The 27,877-nt window shown below is 47.7% G+C and overlaps 2 protein-coding genes across 5 annotated transcripts in view; one reads left to right on the top strand and one right to left on the bottom strand.

Moving 5' to 3' along the window:
• Nucleotides 1–13,954, top strand: part of SYNJ2 (synaptojanin 2) — a 52,209-nt gene extending 38,255 nt beyond the window's left edge. The window contains exons 18-26 of the mRNA XM_070419073.1: nucleotides 58–276; nucleotides 380–458; nucleotides 1,195–1,363; nucleotides 1,787–1,954; nucleotides 3,329–3,460; nucleotides 4,789–4,898; nucleotides 5,971–6,079; nucleotides 8,457–8,608; nucleotides 10,047–13,954. Coding sequence (XP_070275174.1) covers nucleotides 58–276; nucleotides 380–458; nucleotides 1,195–1,363; nucleotides 1,787–1,954; nucleotides 3,329–3,460; nucleotides 4,789–4,898; nucleotides 5,971–6,079; nucleotides 8,457–8,608; nucleotides 10,047–10,709 — 1,801 coding nt within the window. The 3' untranslated portion in view covers nucleotides 10,710–13,954. The remainder of the gene's footprint in view (nucleotides 1–57; nucleotides 277–379; nucleotides 459–1,194; nucleotides 1,364–1,786; nucleotides 1,955–3,328; nucleotides 3,461–4,788; nucleotides 4,899–5,970; nucleotides 6,080–8,456; nucleotides 8,609–10,046) is intronic.
• A 931-nt stretch (nucleotides 13,955–14,885) lies between these two features.
• SERAC1 (serine active site containing 1) overlaps nucleotides 14,886–27,877 on the bottom strand; it is a 35,118-nt gene continuing 22,126 nt past the window's right edge. For all 4 annotated transcript variants that reach the window (XM_070417408.1, XM_070417406.1, XM_070417407.1 and 1 more), the window contains 7 exons: nucleotides 26,911–27,061; nucleotides 25,329–25,464; nucleotides 24,025–24,119; nucleotides 22,802–22,899; nucleotides 21,511–21,693; nucleotides 20,152–20,295; nucleotides 14,886–18,707 (listed from right to left, as the gene is read on the bottom strand). In XM_070417408.1, coding sequence (XP_070273509.1) covers nucleotides 18,571–18,707; nucleotides 20,152–20,295; nucleotides 21,511–21,693; nucleotides 22,802–22,899; nucleotides 24,025–24,119; nucleotides 25,329–25,464; nucleotides 26,911–27,061 — 944 coding nt within the window. In that variant the 3' untranslated portion in view covers nucleotides 14,886–18,570. The remainder of the gene's footprint in view (nucleotides 18,708–20,151; nucleotides 20,296–21,510; nucleotides 21,694–22,801; nucleotides 22,900–24,024; nucleotides 24,120–25,328; nucleotides 25,465–26,910; nucleotides 27,062–27,877) is intronic.

The raw sequence follows: 27,877 nt of genomic DNA, 5'->3' as shown, positions 1-27,877 counted from the left end.
GTGTGGCCGTCGCGCCCGGGCTAACGGCTGCCCGTCTTCCCTCCGTGTCTAACACAGACCCGTGCTGGCCATCGTGGAGGTGGAAGTTCAAGAAGTTGACGTGGGTGCCCGGGAGAGGGTGTTCCAGGAAGTGTCCTCTTTCCAGGGCCCCCTGGACGCCACCGTCGTCGTCAACCTCCAGTCGCCCACCTCCGAGGAGAAAGACGAGTTTCCGGAGGATGTGCGCACCGAGCTCATGCAGACCCTGGAGAATTACGGGACGATCGTCCTTGTCAGGTGACCACTGCCCCGCCCGGCGGGCGGCCGCGGGGGTGCCATCCGGGCCGTGGGAGCGGCCCAGTCTCTCTCGGGGTTGACAGGACTGTTTCCTTTATTCCAGGATCAACCAGGGGCAGATGCTGGTGACGTTTGCAGACAGTCACTCGGCTCTCAGCGTCCTCGATGTGGACGGCATGAAGGTGAGGCCGCTTGGTCCTGTGCGTCCTCGGGGCCATGCGTCCCCTCTCCTCGCCGGGCCTTTAGGTGTAGGCGCCGCGTGAGGGCAGAGGCCGGGACCCTTCACCGGGCACCTCATCCTGGTACCTTCGTTGAGCTGTCTAATGCCCAGCCCAGGCTGCTTGCAGAATTTGGGAGAAAGAACAAGTTTTGGAGTCTCGTTCCCGCTGGGTTCCTGGGTCTGCTCTTGCTCACGCCTCCGTGTGCGAGTGTTGCTATCTTTCTCTTTAGAGCAGGGGTGGGGAATGTCTGGCCCGAGGGCCGTATAAAAAGAAATCATTTGGTCTGGCCCCGGCCCAGGCGCTAGGGGTGAGTGAGTTAAATGTTTGACCAGTACAGCAGGCTGATTTTTAAGCTGGTCGTTTTGCATGGTCTGCAAACGGTGTTACCAACATCCAGTGGCCCTTGGCAGGAGAAGGTCCCCGCCTTTCAGAGGGTGCATTTTGGAGCAGGCAGCCCAGGGTTGTCCACGTTGACGATGCCCCGGTCGATTTTAAATTCACGCGGAACGAAAAGCTGAAGACGAGGGTTTGACTTCTACTTAGACCCGGCGCGAGCCTGCCCGAGGCCAGGACCCTCCGCTGTGCTCGGGGGCGTGAAGCTGGCCCGGCTCCCGACACATGCGTTGGAGCGGGAAGCCCTGGGCCGCCGCGGGCTCGGCGGGCGCCTGCGCTCACTCGGAGGCACTGTCCCTCGCAGGTGAAAGGCAGGGCCGTGCAGATCCGGCCGAAGACCAAGGACTGGCTGACGGGGCTGCAGGCCGAGATCCTGCGGAAGCGGGAGAGCCTGGCGCCCGTGTCGCCCACCGCCAACTCCTGCCTGCTGGAGGAGGGCTTCGACCTCACCAGCTCGGACTACGAGTCGGAGGGTGAGTGGCCCTGGCCGGCCTTCTGGCCGGGTGGCAAGGCGGGCAGGAGGCCGTGCTCCCCGCCATGGGCGGGGCTGTCAGGAGCCCTCCCGAGCACGGCCTGGGGACGGACACAGGGGCTGCGGTGCTGTTTGCCCGGTGATGGGGTGGGCAGCGTTCGTGTGCAGGATGATGTGTGAAACGGCAACTAGGACCGGAGACGTCGAAACCTACTTGAAAGCAGTGGTTTTGACGATGTCAGGGCTTCGCTTTGGTCCCCGTCCCAGGGATGAATGGAATTCAGGGCCCGTCCCTGGGGTCACGTGGGCTCCTGTGGTCTACCATCAGGTGGGCCGAGGGGTCCTGACACCACGGGGTCGGACAGGCCCCCCATGAAAGTGATGGCCTTCCACCCTAATCGTCTGTGTCTCCCTTGTTCCCAAGGGGATATTCTCGAAGAGGACGAAGACTATTTGGATGAACTGAGTCAGCCTGTGGTCTCAGACAGTGAGCTGGGCGGGGACGACCTTGCTGATGCCCCCAGCTCCATGGCGGCACCGCCCAGCAAGTCACCTGCGCTCCCCAAAAAGAAGCAGCATCCGACCTACAGAGGTAGCCGGGCCTTCCCTTTCTAACAGCCTTGGGCACGAGATGGCTCTTTTCTCAGCCTATCTGCATGATGCCACAGGCAGTGCGCGGTCCCATGAGGGTGAAACCACGCGGTCACCGCAAGCGGCGGTCACGGGGCTCTGGGAAGGTGGCAGCTACCGCCAGGCTGGTTTTCTCCGGTGATTTGTGTTTTACAATTTTTGGTGCCCCTTTAACATCCCAGACTCATGATAATTCCCATTTCTCCTGTGTATTCAAATGGCCACAGCTCTGAACTGATTTTACATTTGATTTGATTTTTCTCTCCCAAACTTTTCTGATTCAGTCCTGGAAGAGGCATGTTCAATATCTGTGTGCTAAGTTGCTGGTCTTATTTTCTTATAACATTATATTGTTACATAGTAACAATTTTATACATTATATAATTATACATATACATATATGTAATTAATGATATCAACATTAGCATCATTATATCACCATTGACTGAAAGGCATGTGGATTGAACTGCACGTCCCTAGATTATATAGTATAGTTGACTCTTGAATAGTTTTTTGAAATATATTTTTATTGATTTCAGAGAGGAAGGGAGAGGGAGAGAGAGATAGAAACATCAATGATGAGAGAGAATCATTGATTGTCTACCTTCTGCTCACCTCCTATTGGGGATCGAGCCCACAACTGGGGCATGTGTCCTGACCTGGAATCGAACCTGGGACCCTTCAGTCCGCAGGCTGACGCTCTGTCCATTGAGCCTAACCGGCCAGGGCCAGGTGCCTCTTTGAATAAGGACTAGAGCAACAGGGGCTGTGTGGGCTGCCCAGCCACCTGGTGGGCGTCCAGATGGATTTGAGGGACGGGGTATTGGAGTCAAAATGAATGGACCAGGCTGTGTTGTCGTGTGAGAGAAGACCTGAGCTTGTTCTGTGTTTATATGTGATACATGCATGTAATGACACACATGCAGCACGTCCTCGTGCTGCTCTGAGCCCGGAAGGCTTTGGCTGGGTGCGTCAGGGGGGCTGAGTGTTTGGGACCTGAGTGCCCGGGACACCCACACGAGGGCTGTGGCTGGAGGCTGCCCTGCTGGCAGAGACGTGCGATGGTTCTCAGCGTCCCAGACAGTTGTCTTGTGTGTAGAGCCAGGGCTTTAGAAGGAGGGCTCTGTACTCTCACATTTTCGGTGTCTCTCCCGTCTGGACAAGTCTTATCGAGGTTCCCCGAGTGCTCCCAGCAGGCACTGGGTCCTGCCCTCCAGGGCCGGCAGCCAGGGGGACACTTCGGCTCCCCGGGGAGCCCTCCTGCCCCAGGTGGCTCCGCACACCTGAGCCCCACCCGACTCACCTCCCTCCCGTTCCGTTCCGCCGTGTCCTCCAGATGACGCCGCCCTGGTGGAGTTAAAGCAGGAGCTGGAAGCCGTGGGGGACCGCCTCCGCTCGCCAAGTAGGTCTCTGTCGGTTCCCAACAGGCCGCGGCCGCCTCACCCGCCACAGAGGCCGCCCCCTCCAAGTAAGACCCGCTGCCTGGGCTCCCGCCTGTGGGAATGGCTGCGCACCTCCTGCACCTCCTGCTCCTGCACCAGCGGCTCTGCGTCACCTCCCCGGCCTCCGGGCCCACGTGCGCTCTGCCCTCTGCCCTCTGCCCTCCTTGGGCCTCTTGTTGTCTTAAATCTGTGACATTTGATATGGGAGGTGCAGTCGGCGATCCTTTGTGAGGCCGTCCGGGTCCTCCTGTGGCTGCGCTCTGCTTCTAGCTGCTTCTAGCTGCTTCCACAGAGAATGGGAAACTGGGGCCTCTGCCAAGAGAGGGCGCTTTTTAGCTTCCCCCGCAGCGTCCTCCAGAATCTTCTCCCCTTGAGTGCTGGCTCCTGGCACCGCCTCGGACCTGCAGACACGCTCCTCCCAGCCCAGGCCCCCAGGAGAGGGTCCTCCTGGCCCCCCAGGACCCAGTGCTTTTCCCACCGGCCTGTCATCAGTACCTGATACAGTTGGGTCGTGCTTCTCATCAGTGGCTAGTTCCCTTTGCTGTTTACTGCCCCCTGCGCCCCCCAGATTGTGGCCGTTAGACCTAGATTTTGCTAAGATTTTACCTTCAGAATCGGGTTCAACTTGGCTCATGTCGCAATAATCATCAATGGCGAGCTAGTTGATACTCAGAAAATAAAGTGTAAATAAAAACGTTAAATCCTATATATTTCTGTGGAAAACGTATAAAAATAGGTCAATATAAAAAAGAAGTGAATTCTTAATTTCACTTGATTACCTAGAGATAATAGCTGTGAATCACAGGACTTCCAGCCTTCCTCCAATTATGCATATCGACATCCGCAGGCAACTTCTTATTTCCATGTTTTTTACAAAGTTGGTAACTTTTTTGTTTGGTCATTTGCCCTTCACCTAATGTCTGTGTCGTTACGTGTTGTTCTAGAACGTGTCCTGTTAATGGCTGCACGTGTAATTCAGCTTAGAGGATCCCCTGCTTTGGGATTTTTTTCGATTTTTGCCCACAACACATTTTAAAAATTTGGTCCTCGTCACAATAGCGTATTCTAATCCGCCTAAAGCGAACTGACCTCTACACCACATTTGAGCCCCCAGGATTTTAGGTTCACATTTACATTAACAGTGACATGGAATAATGCTTTTCCAGAGAATCTGTGTTCACAGCAGGAGCTGTTAGAGGGGGAATCAGGGCACTCTTGGCCTCTGGATGCCCACAGCCGAGCACGCAGCCCCTCACTGCCCTGCGCTGCTGCCTCGCTCTTCGCCACCGCGGCTTGGCCGGGAAGCATTGGCACCTTCACTGAGGTTAAGACTCTGCCTTGTTGGTTTTCACAGCAGGTCTAATGGTGAAGAAGTCGGCCTCGGACGTGTCCATCTCCGGCACCCACGGGCAGTACTCGGTCTTGCCGACGGCAAAGCTGCTGCCGGGCGCGCCTCAACAGGCGGTGAGTCACTCTGCGTGCGGCTCGCAGGGAAACGGAGACGGGTCAGATCCCAGGGGTTGGCCTGTGGTTCGTCCTCGGCCCCTCATCTCACCCGGGGTCACTCCTGTTCAGCACATACATCGATTTCTACCTCTCTAACCCTCTAACTGCCCACCGACTCACCCCAAAACCCCATAACTTAGTAGCATGTTTTTTATGGGCTTTTAAATGGTCGTGCAGGGCATGGGAGAGAAATCACGTTGATGAAAAATCCAAGTGTCCCGTGTGATGGGATTGTTGGCCTCCAGACTCACCTGCTTCTCTGTCTCCCGACGCCTGGCTTTGACCGTGGTGTGCAGAGCAGTGCGTGGTGGAAGGGAAAGTAGGAGACATTCCGATCCATTGCTGGACAAAATTATGACGACTCTGGGGTGAAGGTAGCGGAGAGAAGAGGCTAAACCAGATCCAATGGCCTAAATAACGCGGGAGGGGCACTAGGAATAGTAACAGTTCTGGAGGGTGGAGAGGTGGTGCTCCAGAGGAGGCTTGGGGCTGCTGGAGACGGTAGGTGGAGGTTGGTGGAGTCGAGGCGAGGAAGGAGGGAGGAGGCCTGGGTGCTGGGTGGAAGCTCCTGGGTCCCAGGACAGGGACAGAGGGTGGGGCCCGATGCCCATGGGGTCCCAGCAGGGGGTTCACAGGCATGAAGGCAGGTCAGCAAAGGGGACCCTGCGGTTTAAACTGGTGAAGAGGTAGAAGAGGCACTTTGAAGTAAACAGATCTGGAAGGTGTTTTAATAACTCAGCTGGGCTGTAAAATGCCTTCTGATAGGCTTCTGGCTCTTTCCTGGTTATCGAAAGGTTAGAGGATGGCTTGTCCACATTGCAAAAACCGGTGAGGGTCCCCGCTCGAACACTGTCGCATTCCTCCTCTTGGTAGCACGCCTCCGGGGAAGGGGCTTGAGGACGCGGTCAGACAGGACTGTGTGTTCATCGCCGGCTGGCGGCCCAGGTGCAAATCAGTAGGCTGGGAGCTGGCCGGTGCGGCTGCTTCCTGCCTGTGTTAGTAACGCTTCTCTTCCTCATCTGCCCCCAAGCCCAAGGCCAGGACGGGGATCAGCAAGCCTTACAATGTCAAGCAGATCAAAACCACCAACGCCCGGGAGGCGGAGGCCGCCATCCGGTGTCTGCTGGAGGCCAGAGGCGGTAGGTGCTCCCGGGGCCTCCTCCCTCGGGGAGCTCCTGTTCTCCTTTTCATCTTCCTGCTAAACGGGGTCTAGAGGAGAAAATAATTCTTTCCTAAAGGCAGTTTTAAACGAAAGCTCCCATTAGCAACATTTTGTAGAATTCCACCGCTAAGATGTATTGTCCATTTAAAGTTATATATTTAAAATTCAGTAAGTATATAAAAAGAATCCCAGGGTTGTTAAGAAGTACTTAAGGGAGAGATTGACATAAAGATGAATGTTGGAAAAGGTTAGTGCTCCAGGCGCTAACCCATCCTGCTTGAAGAAGGGGGAGTGAGGTACACATCCCTGTTCCGGACACAAAACCCACTTTTTAAGTCACCAGCAACTGTAGGTTCTTTGATGTCAAAGAGCTCACAATTAATTTAACTGCCTGTTCACGTAACTGCTGTCACTTCACTTAACCCCCGTGAGTCATGTTTTACCTTAGAATCTCCCCCTGCATTCACATCACTGGTCACTAACTTGTTTGGATTTTGGAAGGGGAGAGAGCATGCCCTCTGAAAAGCCACATGCAATACAACTGACTGTTGTTGATTTGTTTTCAGTCAGGATATCTAACTTATTTGGAATTTTCAAATAACATTGAAAGAGGGAAGAAAGTATGAGGATGAGAAGCACTGTTGTAGGATAACATCATCTCAAGTGGTCTCTTTTTAATTTAAATGTATTTTCAAATAAGTATTTATTAAACATCAATTTATATTTTTTAATTGATTTTAAAGAGAGAGAGGAAGGGGGGCAGAGAGAGAGAAACATCAATTTATATTTCCACTTACTTACGTTTTCATTGGTTGATTCTTACATGTGCCCTGACCTGGGATTGAACCCTGTATTGGGATGACACCTAACCAACTGAGCTCCCTGGTCAAGGCTGTTTTTATTCATTTTTAAATATAACTATAATTGTATGTAACAACTCAAGGGTCCACCAATAAATAAAACATGGTGTAAACATACCATGGAATATTATCCATAAAAATAGGACGGAGTACTAATACATGCTACATCATGGGTGAATCTTGAAGATAGTATGCTATGTGTACACACACACACACACACACACACTCACACACTGCATGCAGAACAGGCAAATTTAGAGACAGAATGTTCTAGTGTTTCCAGGGTGGAGAGAGGAGGGAATGAGGAATGAGTACTATGGGTATGTGTGGGGTTTTTTTGTGGGGGTGATGAAGATGTTCTGGATTAGACAGTGATGGTTGCAGAACTGTTCTTTAAAAGGGTATATTTTATGGTGTGTGAATTATATTACTACTAAAGGCCATTGCACGGATTCGTGCACATTGAAAGTAAATTAGTTAGAAGGTGTCCGTCTGGGTGGGACTGGGCAAGATGGGCCAGACACGCCCTGGAGCCAACCTTCCATGGTCCCTCCCCAGCCTGCCGCACCTGGTGCAGTGCCGGGGCTCGAAGGGCACCTGCGGAGTGAGCGGGGTCCCTCTAGCAGGTGGGGTCCCTCGGCCTGGCCTGCAGGGATCGGGCCAAAACTGGCAGTCAGATATCCCCCGAGGGGTCCTGGAGTGTGAGAGGGCACTCTGCAAAGTTGCTGTCGCTCGGCAGCTCCTGCATTGAGTGCCTGCCCTCTGGTGGTCAGTGCGTGTAATAGCTACCAGTTGAATGGTCAGACGGTCGCTTAGGCTTTTATAGATATAGATATAGATATATTTTAATCCTCACCCGAGGACATGTTTAGAAAGAGGAAGGGGGAGAGAGAGAAATATTGATGTGAGAAACATTAATTGGTTGCCTTTTTTACATGCCCTGACCAGGGATCGAACCCACAACCCAGGTATGTGCCCTGACTGGGAATCGAACCAGCAACCTTTCGGTGCACAAGACGATGCTCAACCAACTGAGCCACTCCGGCCAGGCCATATTGCCTGTGTCTGTGTGTGTGTGTGTGTGTGTTTTAAGGCTATGGATGTGAAGGCAGGAGAGGTTTGAACTTTGAAACCTACCTGGAGTTTGAACTTAACATTTTCTTGATCACGGGCCCTGCGGAGGTTTTACGGAGCTTTAGGTCATCTCCCGTGAGAAGCGCACGCGCATCTGCATGTGATGTCAGGGTGTCACTGGTCCCCCGTCGAGACCACTACAGACCCAGCTCACCATCCCTGCTTGGGAGGTGAGCACGAGAAGCTGGGGCCAGAGCTAGCTCGTTCGTCCTGACAACCCTCAAGCATCTTTTTTAGAAAAAAAAAAATGAAATATATTGCATCAATAAATTACCCTCAGAACGTAGATTATCTAAAGATTTCATGGCGCAGCGAACTGCCTGGTCCTGGGTGCTTCAGCCATGCACTTGTGTGTTTCAGGCCCCCCAGGGGAGGTCCTAAACACCACGGCCCCGAGGGACCAGGAGTCCTCCAAGCCAGAGCCCACGGTGGGGGCAGCCCCGCTCCTGCCCCGCCGGCCCGCGCCCAGAGTGCCTGCCATGAAGAAGCCGACCTTCAGGAGGACCGGGAAGGTAAGAGCTGGCAGCAGCTGCCTCTCACCCCTCAGTTGCTCGAACGTCTGGTGAGATGAGATCCCATCTCTGCTGAGTCTGTCTCTCCATAAACACTCCTGAGTCCCTGGACGGCCCCATCCTGGAGGAAGATGCTTGGCAATTGCTTTCTCCTCCGTATCCCTGGCTCTGGCTGCACGGAAAGGCCAGGGACTTCTCGCCACGCCAGGAACGGCTTTGAGGCTGAGCCCCACAGCGATCCACGGGGGGAGGCCCGATCCCACGTGTTCCCGGAACTCCCGTCTGTGTGTGGTCTGTGTCGTGCGTGCAGGTTTCGCATGGACAGGTCTTGTTTGCGTTAGAAGAACAATGACGGGGTCCTGGCCGCGCCGGCCTGGGACGCGGGCCGTCCCACCGCTCTTCTCGCCACTTTTCTTGCAGATTGTGTTCTGCTCTGGCTCCCAAGCCTCCCCGCCTTGCTTGCTGCTTCAGAGACATGAGTTTGTCAGGACAGTAGCAGCCCAAAGACTGGCACCTCTAGAGGCATCTGGACCTTCCGTTTGACCTCAGTGTTCTGGTGCCGGACACTCGGTAACCCCTCGCCGGTCTTGACAGATGACCTCTGCTTTCCCCCGTGGACGTGTGAGCCGGGGCCTGGGCGCCTCGTGCGTACCCAGCTCGCTGTCTCCTCTGCCCGCTTTGGCTTGTGGCATCTGTCATTTTCCTCCTCTTTCCCCCCGTCCTCGCTATGTCTTTTGTCTTAAAAGCCAGGAGCAGAAACGAGTTCATTTTCCCAGCCCGCTGCGCAGGAGCGGCGGCGGGGGCTGCGGGACGGGCTGTGCCGGCCGCGTGTTTCCTAAAGGAGCGAAGGAAACACTGACGGCCACTGACGGCCGATGCCCGAGCTGCCGGCGGCCACGCGGGCACAGAGCTTCCTTCCGCCCCGCGCGGCTGTTGTCCTTGGGGTGGTTTTGAATTGGAACCAAGGAAGCGAAGTGTCCGTGTAAATGTTTCCGTTCTTCCATATTTAAACACCAAGATTCCGGGAGCCAGCGTACCGTGCGTCCTTCGGTTAGCCCAACGCCGGGGCGTAGGTGACTCCTCGTTTGCTTATCTGTGTGTGAATTAGCAACACCGCGGCCTCGATCGAGAGCTGCAGCGGGGTTTGCTGTCCGTAGGGAGAGGGGACACCCCTTCTCCTCAGGGAGCAAAGGGGGCCCGTCTCGGTGACTCCTGTGGCCCTGGTTTTCAAGTTCGTCTTCCATTGGCCCCGCGGTTCTCCTGGTCAATGTGTGTGTTTCTGCCGTGTTCTTCCACCCCCGTCACATGGCCGCATCCCAGACATTCTCAGCTCTCGCATTTGCTAGAATGTCCCCCGCGGCTCCTGGCTGACGCTGAGCGCGGATGCCCGGGCCCCACGCTGGCTTCTCACTCACTCTCTTATCCTGCCTTTCCCCAGCCCACGTCGCCGGAAGAACAATTCGGGCAACAGACTGTCCATTTCACCATCGGGCCCCCGGAGACGAGCCTCGAAACCCCTCCTCTTGTGACAGTCCCTCCTGTTCCCAAACCAAGAACGCTTCTGCCCGGGAGAGGCGCCGAGAGGAAGCCCGCGCCAGACGACGCCCCTGCTGGGGCCACGCCACCCCTCGTGGGGGTCCCGCCTCTGGTGCCCCCGAGGAGGAAGAAGTCAGCCCCCGCCGCCTTCCACCTGCAGGTGCTGCAGACCCACAGCCAGCTCCTCCAGGACCTGGCCCGCAGCGGCCTCCGCAGCGACGGCCCCCCTGCCCACCAGCCCGACAGGGGCGCCCAGACTGATGGCCACAAGGAGCCCAGACCAGAGGCGGCCTCCCTCCTGGGTGATGGCCAGGACCCCTTCTGGAGCCTTCTCCAGCACCCTAACCTGGTGAACAGCGCCTGGCTGTCCAAGAGCTCTGAGCCCCTGGACGCGGGGACCAGGAACCTCAGGAGGGCGCACACAGCCCCACTGCAGGTCAGTGGCTCGGCCGCGGAGGAGCCGCCCCCGGAGCACAGGCACCAAGACCTGGGTCACTGGGCCGCCATCAGCGACACGGACAAGAGGACGGTGCTGCAGGTCTTCGACCCACTGGCGGAAACCTGAGTGGGAGCCGTGGACAGCGCGCTCTCGCAGAACGCCTGCCTTCCTCGTCAGGCATCGATTTATAGAGAAAAGCCCGTGGGCCTCAACCCCCCGTCAGAAGAGACATCTATGTAAGGCACTGAAGCAACATTCGTACTTCTGCCCCCTCTTGTGTAGTTTACAAAAATCGTGTCTCTTATTCAATAAGGTTATTGCTCAGCCACCGCGGTATGTTTTATTCCAGACGTGTGCATTTCGAGTTTCCTCTCGGGCCTGGGAAGGAGGCCTTCCTGCGAGAGTCCGCGTGTGGGTTTTAGAAAAGGGAATTAGTGGATAACGCCTAAGTTCCCTCCCGTCGAAGTTTAAATGGTTGTTCCATTTACGTGTGTCTGTGGTGTTTTTTAATTTCGTTTGTATTTTACAGATTCAGAGTAATTTTTTGGTGCATCACCCGGGGGGTGGGTGCATAAAGTAAGGATCACACTGAAAGGTAGTTGGGACCATGAAGAGCCGTACCTGCCCGCATCGCACCAGGTTAGAAAAGTCAGAGACAGAAGCAGCAAAGAGGTCAACCCAGCGACTGGGCTGCCCACTCCCTGGTGTTTGTTTATGTGCGTGTCTGTATTAACCTTGACCGTGTGGGAGACGGTGTCTGTACTTTTGGGGCCCTGAAGCATATGCCATCAGCTTCACCCGAGCTTAACCCGGCTAAAGACTCCTGTGTCCTGTCTCCGACATGCACGCCCCATAGACTGCTCCAGCCCTGAGCCCTGGTGGGCTGCATAAACCAGTGTTTACATGCTATCGAGCCCCTTTTAAAGGAAACCTTGTGAATTCTTCTCTTCCCTTCTCGTCTGTACCTGGTAAACGCACACATGTGAGAACGCTGTGATGACTGTCTGCTTTAGCCTGGTCTGTGGCTGCAGCGTCAGGAAGGAACGCACCATGTGCCCCTTTTACATAAGAAACCCAGGCAGCGTCTCCGGACTGGCTACTCTATATGTCTGTTAGGTCTACTTTTTACCTGCGTCTTCCCTGTACGTCTCCAACACCACTGCTGGCCTATGAAATCATTTAAAAAGAAATCGCCATACTGCTCCACATTGAAAAAACAATGTTGGAAGGCCTAGAGTTTCATTTGGAGCAGATGTGATGTTTTTGCTAATTCACTGGCAGAAATCTTAGTGTGTCACATGCCATCCGGAGGAGCCTCTCATGTCATAGGGTCACACAGCAATGAGTCTGGGCTACCCCTGAGGTGACCGGGGAATTCCTACACTCAATGCTAACGGTTGGGGTGGCAGGGATGGTCTTGCCCAGGGAATACCACTCTCTCTTTACTGATCAGACCTCTGGGTGTTCAGAATTATTTCTCATTGCCACTATCAAGGTACACTGCAGATCATTTACATCTGGCACTCAAGACAAAAACAAAACTACCACATTATTTCACTTCATCTGAAAACTGAGCAAAGAAAAAGGCATTACTGACCCATCGAGATAAACAGAATACACGAGTTGACATGTCAAAAAAAAGATGGTGTTTCTGGCCTAAGGTGTTAGGACACCTTCTGTAGTAAGTGTTTCATATTATTTTTACCTCTCTAACAAGTGCAAATAAATAACATAACCCTTGAACGTGTTAGCGGAAGCAAGCAAGCAGGATGGGTAGCAGGCTTGGAGAAGTTCAATGATTTGCAGCATTCAGTTGCTACTAGAGAATAATTAGAAATGGAAGCAAAGATTTCTTGATGCAATCACTCTTTTTTTTCTATAACCTTTTTTTCCCACCAAAAGGAGGTGAATTTGAAAGCAGATACATGTAACCATCAGTTAGAAAAGCAGGGGAAAGTCAGTACCACAACAGTTGCTTGCAATGCTAGGAACAGGCTTAATTCTCAAGTTACTTCTTTGTTCTAGAAAACCAGTAGCCAGTGAGTGGTACAGGAACTGAATCTCAATGGAGACAGGTGCTCGTCACACAAGTAGCACTTAGGAATCCAACAGGAAGTAGTAACACACAGAACTGTGTGGGCCTCGGGACGCAGGCCACAAGAAAAAGGACGAGTAGTTTAACATGAAGAATTGAACAAATGTTATTTAATCACAGGTGTTCACGTTCAGTGGGTTTTGAGTTGATGCATGAGGCTCTCATACCAACTTCCTCTTAAGAAGACAATTAGCATTGCCTTATTTATTTTTTAAATTGATGCTTCATAGCTGTAGGTTTCCTAGGTTAGGGGCAGGCAGTTGAATAACCTCCAGTGAGCAGCTGCATCCGGGAATGTCATTCTGTGGGGTTTGTATTTTTGGGTTTGTTTTTTTTGATGCTCCCACGCGGGGCTTTTTACTGTGACCTTGTCGTTTATTTCATTACTTTTCTGTAAGTCGTTGCAGTTCACTGTGGTCCCGTGTTTTAGGAAAGGCACTTTACAACTCAACACGCTATCTATGACTCAATCGCTGTCTTCCCTGGTACAATGTCATCTCCGACTTCTTGGCTATTTTTAAAATTTATTCCAGTAAATTACTGGAATTAGGACATCTGTCTAAGCAATTCCTGTAAAAGTGTTAAAGCTGTTGAAGTTCAAGACACTTAATGGAATGCTCCTGATGTGTATAAGCAAAGTAATGTATTAAAACATTCTCTTTATAACAAAGTGATTTATTTCATCAGAAAGGAAAGCCACAAAAATTATTTATTGACTGACTGGCAATTAATAAAAACCCTGTAATGTTTATTTGAAGTGCTCATTTGTACTGAAATTGTAAAAAAAAAAAAATCTATTAAATGGTTTGTCTTTGTTTTGTAATTTGCCTATTTCTTATTAGATATGAAGAGAATCTTGGGCTAGCTTTTTTGGGCCAGACTTCTGTTCTGGATGAAATGTGACTGCTAGTTATTCCTTTGTTGAGTTTTGGGTTTGTTTTTGTTTTTTTTCCAACCATCAGACTGAGTTGAAAAAGCATAAGAATAATTTGGTTAAGAATTTGTGACTTGAATAATGCCAGGAGGGACCACTATGACACCATACATAATAACTTTAAGCTGTAATATTTATAAGATGTGAGATGCGAGAATTCATTTTCTGTGGGGTCTTATAACAAACTTGCGATCTTAGACTGCTAGATTGGTTTGAGTGCGTTACTATGTCGAGGCAGAAGAGAGTAAACTATGTTCATGTTCTGTCTAGGCTGGTTTTCAGCTAATTAATACAAAAAACATATTAAAAATGTTCTCTGATGACTTTCAGGAATGAGAATATACTGACAATCTCGAAATAATAAAGATGGCTAGTCCTTCCTGCCCAGTAAGTACCATTTTGAAGTCCTTTGACCTGACTGCACAGCCCTGGGCTCGGTTGGGGAGGAGGAAACCGCTGGTTATGATACTTTCTTTTCCAAGGTCGTGGGGGAGAGAGGTTTGACACTCCCTTACGAGGCCAACTGTTTGTGTCTGTGGAATCACCTCTAACTCAGTGACGTAGGAGAGTACAAATGAGTGATTGTGAGCACATGGCCAGGGAACATTTGAGTGGCGAGGATTAAGGATTTGACAAGTAGCAAAGTGGATTTATGCACATGGATAGGATGTTAGCATTGGGAAAGAACTTCAGAGGACCTTAAGTGACAGTTTAGGATTTTATTCTGTAGATAATAGTGGGCAACGGAAACCTAAACAAATCTGTGTTAGAGTGGTTATAATTATAGGCCTTGTAGGCTGATGTGGATCAATGGTTGAGCATCCACCATTGAACCAAGAGATCACTGGTTTGATTCCCCATCAGGGCACATACCTGGGTTGCGGGCTTGATCCCCAGTAAGGGGCGTGCAGGAGGCAGCCAATCAATGATGTCTCTGTTTCTCTATCCCTTTCCCTTCCTATCTCTCTAAAAATCAATTTTTAAAAAAACATTAAAAAATTTAGCATGTGTTATTTAAAAAAAAAAAATTACAGGCTTTGCCTGGGCTAACAGAAACTCTTCAAAGCACCTGGAATATAGTTTATAAATGGTGTGTGTGTGGGGGGGGGGGGGGGGGGTCTAACATTATCTTCCTAAGAGATAGTTGGATGTATAATTGTTCATATTGGTCTCTTGTGATCTTTAGCATTTGTGTGTTATCAGTTGAAATGGCTTCATTTCTTTTTTAAAAATCTTTATTGTTGAAAGTATTACACGTCTCCTTTTTTCCTCCATGGATCCCCTCCAGTCTACCCTGGCCCCTGGCCCCAGGCCCTCACCACCTCACTGTCTGCGTCCATGGATTATGCAGTGAAGTTTGGATTAAACTAAAATCAGATTCTAGTAAGTTTCGTGTTTCCCAACTCGGGGACCAGGTACTGAACTCCATGGCCATGTTTCTAAACTCCAAGGCCAAGTTGAACACAGATTAAGAAGTGGAAATTTTACAAGAAATGGCTTGTTCTAAATTTGAAAATTTCTTAGATATTAAACTGATTTATGTCTTCTGCTCTATTAAGGTAATCTATATAAAAGCCTAAGCGACCGAATGACTGGTCGACCAGTCGCTATGACGCACAACCACCACTATGGGACAGATGCACAACACAGGATCGGGCTCCCTCCTGTCTGGATTGGGCCTGAGGGGATCAGGCTGAAACCAGCTAGCCGACATCGCCCGAGGGGTCCCAGATTGTGAGAGGGCACAGGCCAGCAGAGGGTCTCTAGTTCATAATAAAATGTCACTTTTCGTAAACAAATTTCTAATAGACTTTAAGTGATTAGCTATTGGGAGTGTTCAACATCCAATACAAGGGCACAATCAATTGTAGTAAGTACTTTAACGTGACATTTATTGAACATGTTTCAATTTTTTCATGGACATAATTTTTATACCAAATGTCAATAAAAACAAACTCATTCAATATATTTGATATTACGAAGGAGTGAAAATTCAGAAAGGTATGCCTAAAACTCAAATTTTAGGAATTTGAGTTTGAGGGGCATTGTGAATTGTGACACATCACTGTATTACTGCACTATTTTTCTCAGTAGGAAGTAAATGCTGGTGTCCCCCACCCTCAGGCATCCACAGGGCAGAGGCCTGCATCCTCCACCATATTCTGCGTGTCGGCGTAACCTGGGTGACTGGTCGAGATGCTGTCGAGAAAGGTACCATGATCCTCCTTTTTGTAGTCTCTTTCTGTGGCGACATTTAATTTAAACCCTGGGGTAAAGGGGACTTGGTGCCCTTGAAATTTAGGGCTGACAATGTAATCTGGTAGGTTTGGGGGAAATGTAACCAGAAAGAAAGAAATAGGTTATAAGTAAGAATAATTGACTTTTCATTTTCATTCTAGCTATATTTACAGCTTCCTTTCAGTAATTTGTTCTGTAACACCTATATTCTGTTTACTTCCTTCTTATACAAGATCATAAAAAGTGACTTTTCACATGAGGGAGAAGGCGCTATGAAGCTTCATTTGAATTTTTTTTCCAGAAAGGGTATTTAAACAAAACTGATCAAACTTCCAGAGCGTTTTACTGATGGTCTAAGTTTGAAACTATTTCAAATACATGTTTTCATACTTTGTGTTCTTAAAGTATTTTTCATGCAATGATTATTTTAAAAACATTGACTTAACTATCACAAAACTGATGAAGTCATCCTGTGTACATTTATATCCATTTCATAGGCAGAATAAAAAGAAATGTTAAGTGACTTGCCTGAAAAACTATGTAATCTAGTACTACATTGGATCTCTCTCCCAGACCTTATTTTAAAAGCACAGCTATAACAGCTATCTAGGGATTTTAAGGAGTGGCGTTTCATTGCATTACTCTAAGTTAATGAACAATTATTTCAACCATGTTTTTTACCTGCCATGATTCATGGAAAACAGGAAAAGCAAATGAACCAAATATATCTACCCTTTCTCCCCATATCATCCCAATAGCTAGCATTTATTGTTGTTACTTACTATTGTTAGCTAATAACTATTGCATTCACTGTATCAACACAGTAACACAGTGGTTAAGTCACTTGTTAGGTTGTTGCATAATTAAACCATTAGATGCTGATGACCTGTTTACCTCTAGATTCTGTACTCCAGTTTTAGCTTTGACTATCCCATTCTACAATGTCCATCATTCTCAAAATGGTTATATCCTCTATAACAGTTGTTCTCAACCTTCTGGTCCTTTAAATACAGTTCCTCATGTTGTGACCCAACCATAAAATTATTTTCTTTGCTATTTCATAACTGTAATGTTGCTACTGTTATGAATCGTAATGTAAATATCTGATATGCAGGATGGTCTTAGGCGACCCCTGTGAAAGGGTCGTTTGACCGCCAAAGGGGTCACGACCCACAGGTTGAGAACCGCTGCTATATAGTAAAAGGCTAATATGCAAAATGTCCCCTCGACTGGGAGTTCAACCAGGGGGTGGGACTGGCCGGCCAACTGCCCGCAGCCCCTCCCCCCAACCAGCCCCACCCAATCGCCTCGATTGGGGTGGGCCGGCCAGATCAGACCCCACCCATGCACAAATTCGTGCACCAGGCCTCTAGTGAGCTTAATAAGACCCAGCAATTCCACTCCTAGTATACATCCAAGAGAATGAAAAACATACATCCACACAAAAAAAAATGTACATGAATGTTCAAGCAGCATAATACCCCCAAATTCAAAAGAATCTAAATGTCCATCAACTGATGAATAAGTGTGGTATATCCATACAGTGGAATATTACTTGGCCATAAAAAGGAACGAAGCCCCGATACATGCTTCCTCATGGGTGAACCCTGAAAACATTATACTAAGAGAAAGAAGCCAGACATAGGAGGGCACATAGTGTATAATTCCATTTATATGAAAGTCCAAAATAGGCAAATCCATAGAGATGAAGTAGATTGGTGTTTGCCAGGGCTGGGGGGAGAAAAGGTGAGGAGTGATTGCTACGGGTTATGGGGTTATTGGGGGGGATGATAAAAATGTTCTGAGATCAGTGGCGATGATTGCACAACTCTGTAAATATACTAAAAATAAACGACCTTGAGTTAAGAGGGTAAATATTATGAAATGTGAATTATATCTCAATAATGCCATTATTTAGAAAAAGTCAACATGATTTCCTATTTCTCACTTGCTGGAGGTCAAAGGAGCAGGAAAGAAAGGGATATTTTACTTGGCCTCAAGAGAATCTGAGAATCTTGATACTAAGTATTACTAATCTATATAATGGCTTAGAATAGTTTTATTCACACTGTGATCAATAATGGGTTAGCTACTTTATCTGGGAAAAATACAAGTATAGGTAGCTAAAGTCTGGAAAGAATTACTGTAAGCTAGATTTTTTGAAGAGAAATATCTGTTCTCAGCCATATGAAAATAAAAACATACAAGGAACTGAACCATGACTGGCAACAGGTCTAACAGTTAACATGTTAGACAAAGGTTTACACTTACATGTTAGTAAAAATTTACAGCACATGGAATCCCAGAACAAAAAGTCTTTTATGTTCTAGATCATTCTCCTGCCCATTCTAGGTACTCTCCCAATAGCATTGTTATGGTAAGCTGACGATTCACTATCCTTTCAGAAGCCATCAGTGCTCCGCAAGGGTAAGCTATAGACGGTCACAGGTGACAAAAGGTATTCTCTACCCACAGCAGCTTGTTCACCAGGGACAACACCGCACAGCATAAACTGGCACACATGGAGCTCCTTGTAATCGAAAGAATCCGTCTGCCCTTCCTTCTTTGATCGCCACTTCTGCGCTTGTGCTTTGCAGTGTTGTTGCCTGCAACATGCTCCAGACCACGCTGATGCCACAGTGGCTGTGTCTGCATGATTGCTTCGAAAGAGACCACCAAGCTTCTTGCACTGTGTTCACATGAAAAATGGAAGGTAATGGTCAGTTTTTAAGGTCTTTGGCTAAAGCTTCACGGATGAATTGTAAGGTACGCTGGTACAAAAAGGCATCCTTTCTCTTTGGCTTACAAATGTTCAGGTGGTTCACATCCACAGGAATTAGATCTCCAATGCCTAAATCTGAAGAAAACAAAAATGTGAATAACATCTAAGTAAAAATGTAAGCTTCTCCCCTATCAATACGGAAAGAGGCCAGATTTTCAGTTCTAAATGTTCACTTGGTTGTGGCAGGGACTCTTAAAAGATAAGGGATCTTTAGCTAAGTTTCACTGTAGCTAAACTATATTTGAGTAACCATGCCCGGAAGGATTCTCAGCAGGTATAATTTGTGTTTCATAAATTCATTTGTGTTCTGGCCTACTTCCAAATTTAGGAGTGAATAGGGCCTGATCACTATAATATAATAGAAACACTTTTTCCAGAGTTTATATTATAAAACTTGATCATGAATGAGCTCCCTTGTCCTGGTATGAAGCATGGGAATCTCACATGGGGTCCATGCTACCCATACCCGGGCTGCTGCTGGTGGTGTGGGAGGAAGAGAGCCTCCTGGTGACACAGAAGGAGGAGCACACACAATTATGATGAGGCTATGTCACCACAAGCAGTTAATCTATAATATTAACTTTGCTTTTGGTTTAAGCTTCCAAAGTCCTTTTTGGTAAATACCAGCAGCTGTTCCTTGAGCTCGCCAACTACTAAATAGTAACTGCTCACCCTATGGCACATTCTTGGAGAAAAACCATCTTTAGGTTTCACTAGAGTATTGAGGCTTTTCATTTTACTTAGATAGCATGTAAGGAGGTTCGGACAAAACATGTTATGCAAACCAAAGAGCCACCCAGCGAGTGCTCCAGCTACACACTGTCCCTGGCTGCAGGGAGCGCTGCGGGCTCCCAGGACAGCACCTAAGCCCGCTTCCCGGGTGATCAGAAAAGGGTTTCACAGCAAGCTGAGGAGTCCGGGGAGTGACGGGCATGGTCACCTACCATCACGGAGTCATCAAGGAGCCACAAGGAGAATGAAGATTCGGGCCCTACTCTCCAAAGCCTATGGCACAGTGCAATACACTATAGCAGCAGGTACTGGTCATTCCCTCACCTTCAGGATTGTGAAGAAACTCTATTTTTAACATTAGTTTTTTCCATCAAAATCTTTGTTGAATATTCCATATATCTTCCATTTATTTACTAAAGCCTCCATACCTTTAGTTGATCTTTTTTAAGGTTTCTGCATACAGTCTTTTAAATGAAATGCCCCGTTCAGTCTAGCTAATAGAAGGGTTTTGTATTCTTACCTTAACAGAGTTCACTGTTGATGGCTAATTTAGAGTTAGCCAATTAACCTTTGCCACCTAATCAACTAAATGAAGGGCGGGGAGTGGTAATACCAAGGTTATATGTTTGCAGAGAAATGTCAGTCTGTGGCTGAAAAGAATAACAGGACTAGAATCTAGATCTCCCTAAAACTGAGAAACTAAATATAAAAGCTGACGCTTATCATTAAATGCTAAGTATCACCAACTAGGTATCTAATGGCCAACAAGTTTCTGCAGAGGGAGTACCTGCTGAGTCCACGGGCACCACGTGGAGTTTAATCATGCTCCCAATGGAGGTTGGCAGGGTCTCGACGAAACTCAGCACCTGGAAGTTTCTGTCTTTAGCAAACTCCAGAAAGTCATCCTGTAGTGCCTTAAGCGCAGGAGAATCTGTAAAATTACAGAGACTAAGACCATGACAGGTTCTGTTTATACAATTCACAATAAAATACAACCTTCCAAATTTAGAGGGAAATCAGGGTTCTAATTCAGATGGTGGCTCCTTTACTGTCTCTCCTTCCTTAAGCTGAGAGTAGAGGGCTAAACGCAGAACTGAGTGGCCAGTGTCGGGGGGAGAGCTCCCACATTACTGCTGACAGGAAGCAGCCCCCAGTATGTGGGACTCGGGCCCCCCCCCCCCCCCATGAGCTGGCTGGCACCCCACACCCACCCTACAGCACAGCCTCCCATACCAAAGCCTGTCTACATCAGAGTCCCTCAGCCTCAAGTACGAAAGGACAACCAAGAAGCACCGGATATCAGAGGAAAGCTGACAGCCTAAAGTCAGACCCGAGGAGCAAACAGAAAACCGGACTGGGGAAGAAACAGGGAAACTTAACCCCCCCACTAATTTGTCTCTTTGGAATGATTTCAAAAGATAATGGATCAAAGAACAAGAAAGAGCTTATGAAAATAAAATTTGACTGCAAAAAATAAAATTCAATGAAAGGTTCAGAAGATAAAGTAACTCTCTCTGCATAAAGGTGAGAGAAACTAGGAATAAGAAGACATCTGGCGCATTAAGCTCAAGCCAAGGGCTCCACATTCTGATCCACGGGTCCTCCAGAGAAAAAGAAAACGCTTACTAACGAAAGCAAGTGCAGGCTGGGCCAAAGGAGGTTGACAGCTGTGACTATGCAAAACACAGAGTTTACTCTTGTATTATTATTTGTTAGTTTCCATGTGAACAACTGTAAACCTGTTTTTGCCCCGCCCTGTATATAATGCTTTACAGTTGATAAGGTGAAAATCTTCAACGCTTGAGCATATTTTAACAGTTGATGATTTTCCAAATTCATGAAAAAAAGCAACTAATTAGTAATTTGAAATTATACTTAAAGCAAAACATTATATAACTTTTAAATTTTTAAACATTTCACATAGTATTAAAATTATTTGAACAAATAATGGCTTAAGGCAAAAAGGGAAATGTCAAAGAAAAATCAAATGTAAACTAAACATTTTCCATGATAGTCTAAACACAATTCATATACAAATAGTAAAACGAGATGATATCATCAGGTTAGAAACTGTCTTTTTTCTCCCTTCCCGGTAATTGACATTAACACAACCCCAGTTTCCCTCAGGACAGAAAATCAGTGTTACCCTTGCTGAGTTCCTTGACTTCCAACGAGGGAAAGAGAAGGTAGCGGACGTTGACAGAGTAGTCGGCCAGGTGGGACCCGTGGTGAGGGACGCTGTAGAAGATTATCCCTCGGGTGTTGTCTATAACAGTGCTCATCTCTGGATTCTGAGACGCTTCCAACAGCATCTTCTTGACAAGAAGACCTGGCCGTGGAGAAGACAAAAAAGACAGAAGCTATTTCCTTCCCTCCATTACTCTTAAAACCCAAAATATGCAAAACAAGAAATACAGAGAAAGAGATGCTTTCTTTAAAAAGTTTCAGAATAATTCTCTGTAGTCTAATACACAGGGCCTCAAAATATCGACAGTGGATGATATTCGCTATCCTCTGCATGAGAATCTCACCCACAAACAAGATTCTAGAAACTCATTTGTATCCTAGGCTGCACTGTCCCACACAAGGCGTTTCAGGTCCGTTATGTGTCCATCAATGAAGCAAAAATGCAGCTGCCAGTCTCCCCCTCCTGCCACAGCAGCCCACCGATGCCCACTCCGTTAGGACAGTACTAATATTCCAAAAACACACAGTCCCACAAAGCCGACTCTCCGTGCAAAACAAGCTCCTGTGGGAAATGCACCCAGAAGGCGCCTTCTGTCTCCCCGTGGAGCCAGTAATGAAACCCAAGGTCACAGAGATGGCGGCACTACCTTCCTCTCAGCTGAATGCCTGCACTCAGTTTCCTGAGCATTTCAGCAGGTGAACTAGGCAGCAGCTGCAGAAAGGCCCTCTACGAGCGGGTGGTGAGATTTGGAACTGGACTGGGGAGAGGGCTGGGAGGAGATGGCCATCAGCAAGCGACACAGGGAGCCGCAGAGCGGACACCTGCAGGGCCAGGTAAGCAGGCACCAAGGGGCTGTGGCTGTGGCTGTGGCTGTGGCACTACAACAGTCATGGCCTCTGCAGTGGTTGGGGTGCAGGGAAGAAAGGGGAGCTCTGGGACCAGCCAGGAACAGTACGAGTCAGGCTTGTAGAAGCCAGGGACTGTTCTGATGGTTATTCATTATCATTACATGACAGCATTAAGTTGTCAAACTCATATCCCTTTTATATGGTTTGTCACTGGTTGTCCCTTCTTGACAAAGGACTAGCACGGAAGAACAGTAATTTAAAAACTCCTCGCTGTACCAGAAACATTTGTTTAGGGGGAAAGGGTCACTCTCGAGTAAACAGAGAGCTGCAGTAATGCAGGCAGCCTGCATGGCTGACAGTACCCTCACAATGCTCGCTCCACAGAAATGACACGCACTTACCCCCCATGCTGTGTGACACCCAAACCATCGGCCTGTCCCCAACACCAGCAGCTCGGAGTTTCTGAAGAAGTTCGTTGCTCCTGAATGCAATGGACTTTCTGAACAAAATGAAAACAGCAGGCATGACAAGAGGCTATTGATCGCCCCAAAGTTTGCTATCTAGTTCTAAGGCAAGAACTTTTGTTTATTGGACCAGTGCTCCGTGCTACATCTGGAGTCAGGAATACCCCTATTCTCTCTGCTCACCTTCTGCAATTGCTCATTGCTCATTTCTAACTTCGTCACTGGCATAGTTGAGAGTATCTAAGCCCAGAACAAGCCATTCATGTACTAAACAAGCATTGTTTGAGCATCTGAGTCTGGCAATTTTCACAGGTCAAAGGTCAGTCTCACACCAGCTGCCCCTGCACCAGGTGTGAGACTCTCTCTTGTTATTCGTACATGAAGGCAGCTGTCATTGTACTGAGTCGTTGTTGTATTGAGGCTGAAAACATTATTATAGTTTATTACTTAGAAATACCAGAAAGCTATTAGAATGAGAGCATTCAAAATAAGTAATTTTCAAAGCGGGAGTATCATAACTGTCTGGTCTGGTGGTTTACAACCTGAAGAATCCTTTCTTTAGAATAAAGGCTGGTCAGAGTCCTCAGGTGAAGTGGGAAGGAGCCCTGGTCCTGTCTCCCCGCCATCGGCACCGTTCCTCGGGCACCTCTGTGGGGGCCATTCAGAACCCCCATTCTCAGGCCGAGTCTCCCAAGTTGTAGACCAAGCTCTCCAGACAAGTAACGACTTGTCTAAGATCACACAGTGAGTCAGAGGTAGAACCGGCTACAGTCTAGGTCCTAAGCCGAAGGCCTGTGTCCTTCCTGTTATACAATCGCACAGGTGACATGCGAGTGCCCTAAGGAGCCTGTACTGTTCAGCACTGTTTTCTTTGCTTCCTTTAGCCAGTATGACTGCGAACACAAAAGCAAAAGCACCACGTTCACTTCAGGAGTAAAGGATGCTTTGCTATGGGGTCCGTGTCCTTCCACTAGAATAGCTGTAAGTGAACCATGTGAGGAGCCCAACACTGACACTATCTAAGTCTATTTCGTTAATGTATGTCTGGCTAACTCCTCTAAAAGAGAGAGAAGAAAGGTTAGTTCCCATAAGAAGATCCTGTCTCCATCCCTGAGGGCCCACCTGTGGCCTGGGCCCTCGCCTTCCAAAGCTTCCGTTACCTTTCTGTCGGGCACCTCGCTCTCCAGTCGCTCAGGCTGGTGTCGTACTCCACAGAGATAATTCGGAGAGCGGGACAGTCTTTTGCTAACCATGTCTGCGTAAGATAAAAGGCACAAAAGAACATTATCAATTCCCACCGACCCTGTTATTTCCTAGTAACCGAAATGCATAACTAAAGGACTCCTGCGATATTGACTAAAAATCGCACTGACCAGAAAAAAAGGCCAGCACTTTATCTTCTCATGTCTCCGGTCACAGGTGGCATCAGTATTGATAGCGTAAGGCCAGTGTAGGTCCCAGAGGATACTCTGTTTTAATCTGCTACAGCCAGAAGCAAGGCCTGTTTCTGAGTCTGGATCAAATTGGCTTTTGAAAGCATTTCACAGAAAGCTACGACTCAGGACCGACAGTGTGGTCTGATGGTTAAGAGACTCGACCCGAGCACTCAGACACTCAGTACAGTCCCAGTTCTGTCTCCACGGACCAGGCTGTCGTTATCCCACACCTCAATGTCACCACCGAGTAAAAGCCATTCTGCTGCATGACAGGCCTTTGTGAAGGGGAGTGAGCAGAGTGGGACAAGCCCTGGGAATGCTCTCCACAGGCTCCCAGCACCAGTGTCACTGAGCTTCAATAGCTTCCACTCAGGGACTGCATCTCAGGGTTAAGGCTCTTTGGACAAAACAGTGTCAAAGAAATCCAAAGTAGAATTACTTCTTCAAAGTCCTTCTATTTTTATCATTATTAAAATCATAGAACTAGCCAACTATCATGCATGTAATATCTTATTTGTTATATATATATTTTTTAAAATATATTTTTATTGATTTCAGAGGAAGGGAGAGGGAGAGAGAGATAGAAACATCAATGATGAGAGAGAACCGTTGATTGGTTGCCTACTGCATGCCCCCTCCTGGGGATCGAGCCTGCAAACACAGCATGTGCCCTTGACCAGACTCAAACCTGGGACCTTTCAGTCTGCAGGCCAATGCTCTATCCACTGAGTCAAAGCAGGTAGGGCTGTATTATATTTTTAATTGAAGTGAATGATAACTGGCCCTTGTCCCTGTTTTTTACTTATTGGAATAGTCTTTTAGAGTCATAGACTGTACCCTAAATTACACAAGGTGACAAGCCCAGCTGTTCTTGTAACATACCACAGGTGTCACTAGGGGAAAGAAACACTGCATAGAAAAAAATCCCAGTAAAAACAGAAAAGCAAGTCACAATGAGGGCTCCAACAGGCAGGGACACGCAGTGTGTCATGACAAAGGTGGGCTACCAGAGTCGGCTGCATCCTTACCTTGGGCCAACATGTCGTATACCTGGTTTCATCCCCTGAAACCTTTTCAGTTAGCGCCTGGTCCTGCTGACGCCACGTCTTGAATGCTGCTCCCATAAGGCCGTGAATAAAAAGGACATCTGCTTTAATGGGCTGACTAACAGGGGAGAGAGTTTTAAAAAGAAGCAGAATGAACACATTATTTTTTTGGTGAGAATCTACAGAACACACTCTGTGGATGGTGCTTAGCAGGGTTACAGGACATAAAATAAAAATGAAGGCAAGCTTTAGAGCGCAGGTTTGCTGAAGAACCCTACAAAGAGTTTTGGCAAAGCCATGCACGGAGTGTGCTCACTGCTCTATAGAAATGGGGACATCTAGCCAGACGGACCAACTAAAATCAATTGCAGTGAGTCAAGTGATGAGAGAAGTGACACATGTCAGATTGCCCTACAGAGAATTCCATGAGACTGTCCCACAAATCAATAAGTATTTAAAAAATTAAATAAGAATATGCTAGAGTAGTTTCAAAGTCAGTGTGTATAAGAGATTTTCAAAAAGTTATCAAGGATGTTTATCAGAAATAGAGCAAATGACCTTTTAAAAAATATGTTTTTATTGATTTTAGAGAGAGAAGAAGGGAAAGGGGGGAGAGAGACATTGACGTCAGAGGGAACCATCAATTGGTTGCCTCCTGCACAACCCCTGCCGGGGAGCGAGCCTGCAACCTGGGCATGTGCCCTGACGAATCGAACCAGTGAACTTTCAGTTCATGGGATAACACTCAACCGAGTCACTCCAGCCGGCTGCAAATGACATTTTAAAGTAATATGCTTTCTTTGGATATGACATTTAAAATATGTAGATAGTATATTACTTACATCTTTTTATAGGGCACGCACAACTATGGAACACACAAACACCATTGTATTTTACTTACAAATTGGAATTAAGCAGGCAAGCCATTTTTCAAATTAAAAAAAAAAGATTTTGCTCTTTTCTGAGTTAATATTTTAAAGTGTCTGACAAAATCCAAGAAATATCTAACTTTTTCACTGTGGTCCTTTCTGTCAATGACACAACTGGAAAAGTTGGCCAGAAATCACCTTGAGGAGGAGTGAGTCAGATTTATTACAACTTACTGCTTCCAGCGCATGCTTTTAAACCTGGCAAAAACTTCTCGTCCCTGGAGGTCTAGGCCCAGGCTAATTTGGTTGCCTGCATATAAATAATAATGTCCTATCTCCTTCCCATCCAGAACGACCTGTACAATCCGGACCAGTTATTAAATCTATGGGAAAAGTGCTCTCAGACAAAGAAATACGCGCACAGTTTAAGTGTGACCTGTAATGTGAGGTGAAGGCCGCCTTCCTGAACGCAAGCCTTTGATGTGAAAGAACCCTGAGAACTTAGCTCCTTCCATGCCCTGTGGCAGCCTGCAATTCTTCTGAGGTGATGAGGACAAACTTTCCGTATATCAGGTATGTGACTCTCTTACCTGGAAGGTATTTAACTTCTCTAAATTATGCAGAAATAAATTTAAACGGTTAAGCCCTGTAGGCTTTCCATCCCCGCAGGGACAAAGGGGACAGTGCTCTCTTACCTTGTGCGACACTGGGGGTGAAGCACGTACACGCCATCCTGGTACTTTTCTTGCACTGTCTCTCGGTCTAGATTAGCCAGGGTTCTGGCGGCATGTGAGGCCTCCACAATGTGGTGAGACTTCAGTGCTTCTGCCAGTAAGGAAACCCAGCCTGGTGAAGAGAACACACCTCCTAGGTCCCCATCATCCATCTCAGGTGGAGCAGAGGTTTCAGGAGGAAAATGATGGCCCTACGCCTACCTGGCTTTCATCGGGCATTGGTGGGAAGGAGCCATGGCCCCAGCCCCACTGAGCTCCCAGCTGACAGCCAGGACCAATTTGCCAGCCCTGTGAGCAAGTGATCTTGAAAGTGCATCCACTGCCCCACAGCTGAGCTGCCCCAATTGATGCTGCATAGGGCAGGTGTAACCTTTCCCTACACCGCCTTGCCCTAATTTCAGATTTATGAGCAAAATACATAACTGTTGTTTTAACAAGTGCGGTCTGAAATGGCTTGATGCATAGTACAGTAATATATAATTGAAACAAGGAAAAGGTTAAAATCAGTGATCTAAGTTTCTATCTTAAGAACCTATAAAAAGAGGAACAAATAAAATTTATTTTTAAGTGGTCCTTCATAGGAAGAAATGTAAATTCTTAATTTCTAATATATGTAAATGTAAGAACATACGTATAAACAGTTGACCCTTGACCAGTGAAGAGGTTAGGGGCACTGGTCCCACCAACCATGCTATTGAAGATCTTCATATAATTTTAGAGTCTTCAGAAACTTAAGTTGCCCCTGAGTATCTGCCAGGAATTGGTTCTAGGGCCCCTCGGATACCAAAATCCATGGATGCTCAAGTCCCTATAAACCTGGCGTAGATCAACGCAGCCAGTCAGCTCTCTCATCCGCGGACTCGGATGGTGGATCTAAAATAGTATAGGTATTTATTGAAAAAATCCACATATAAGTGGACCCACACAT

This window comes from Myotis yumanensis, unplaced genomic scaffold (assembly GCF_028538775.1).
Source record: "Myotis yumanensis isolate MYYU_CA2020_CCGP unplaced genomic scaffold, mMyoYum1.0.hap1 SCAF_6, whole genome shotgun sequence".
Taxonomy (NCBI): Eukaryota; Metazoa; Chordata; class Mammalia; order Chiroptera; family Vespertilionidae; genus Myotis; species Myotis yumanensis.
The sequence above is the reverse complement of the archived record's forward strand: the minus strand, read 5'-3'. Positions and strand labels throughout refer to the sequence as shown.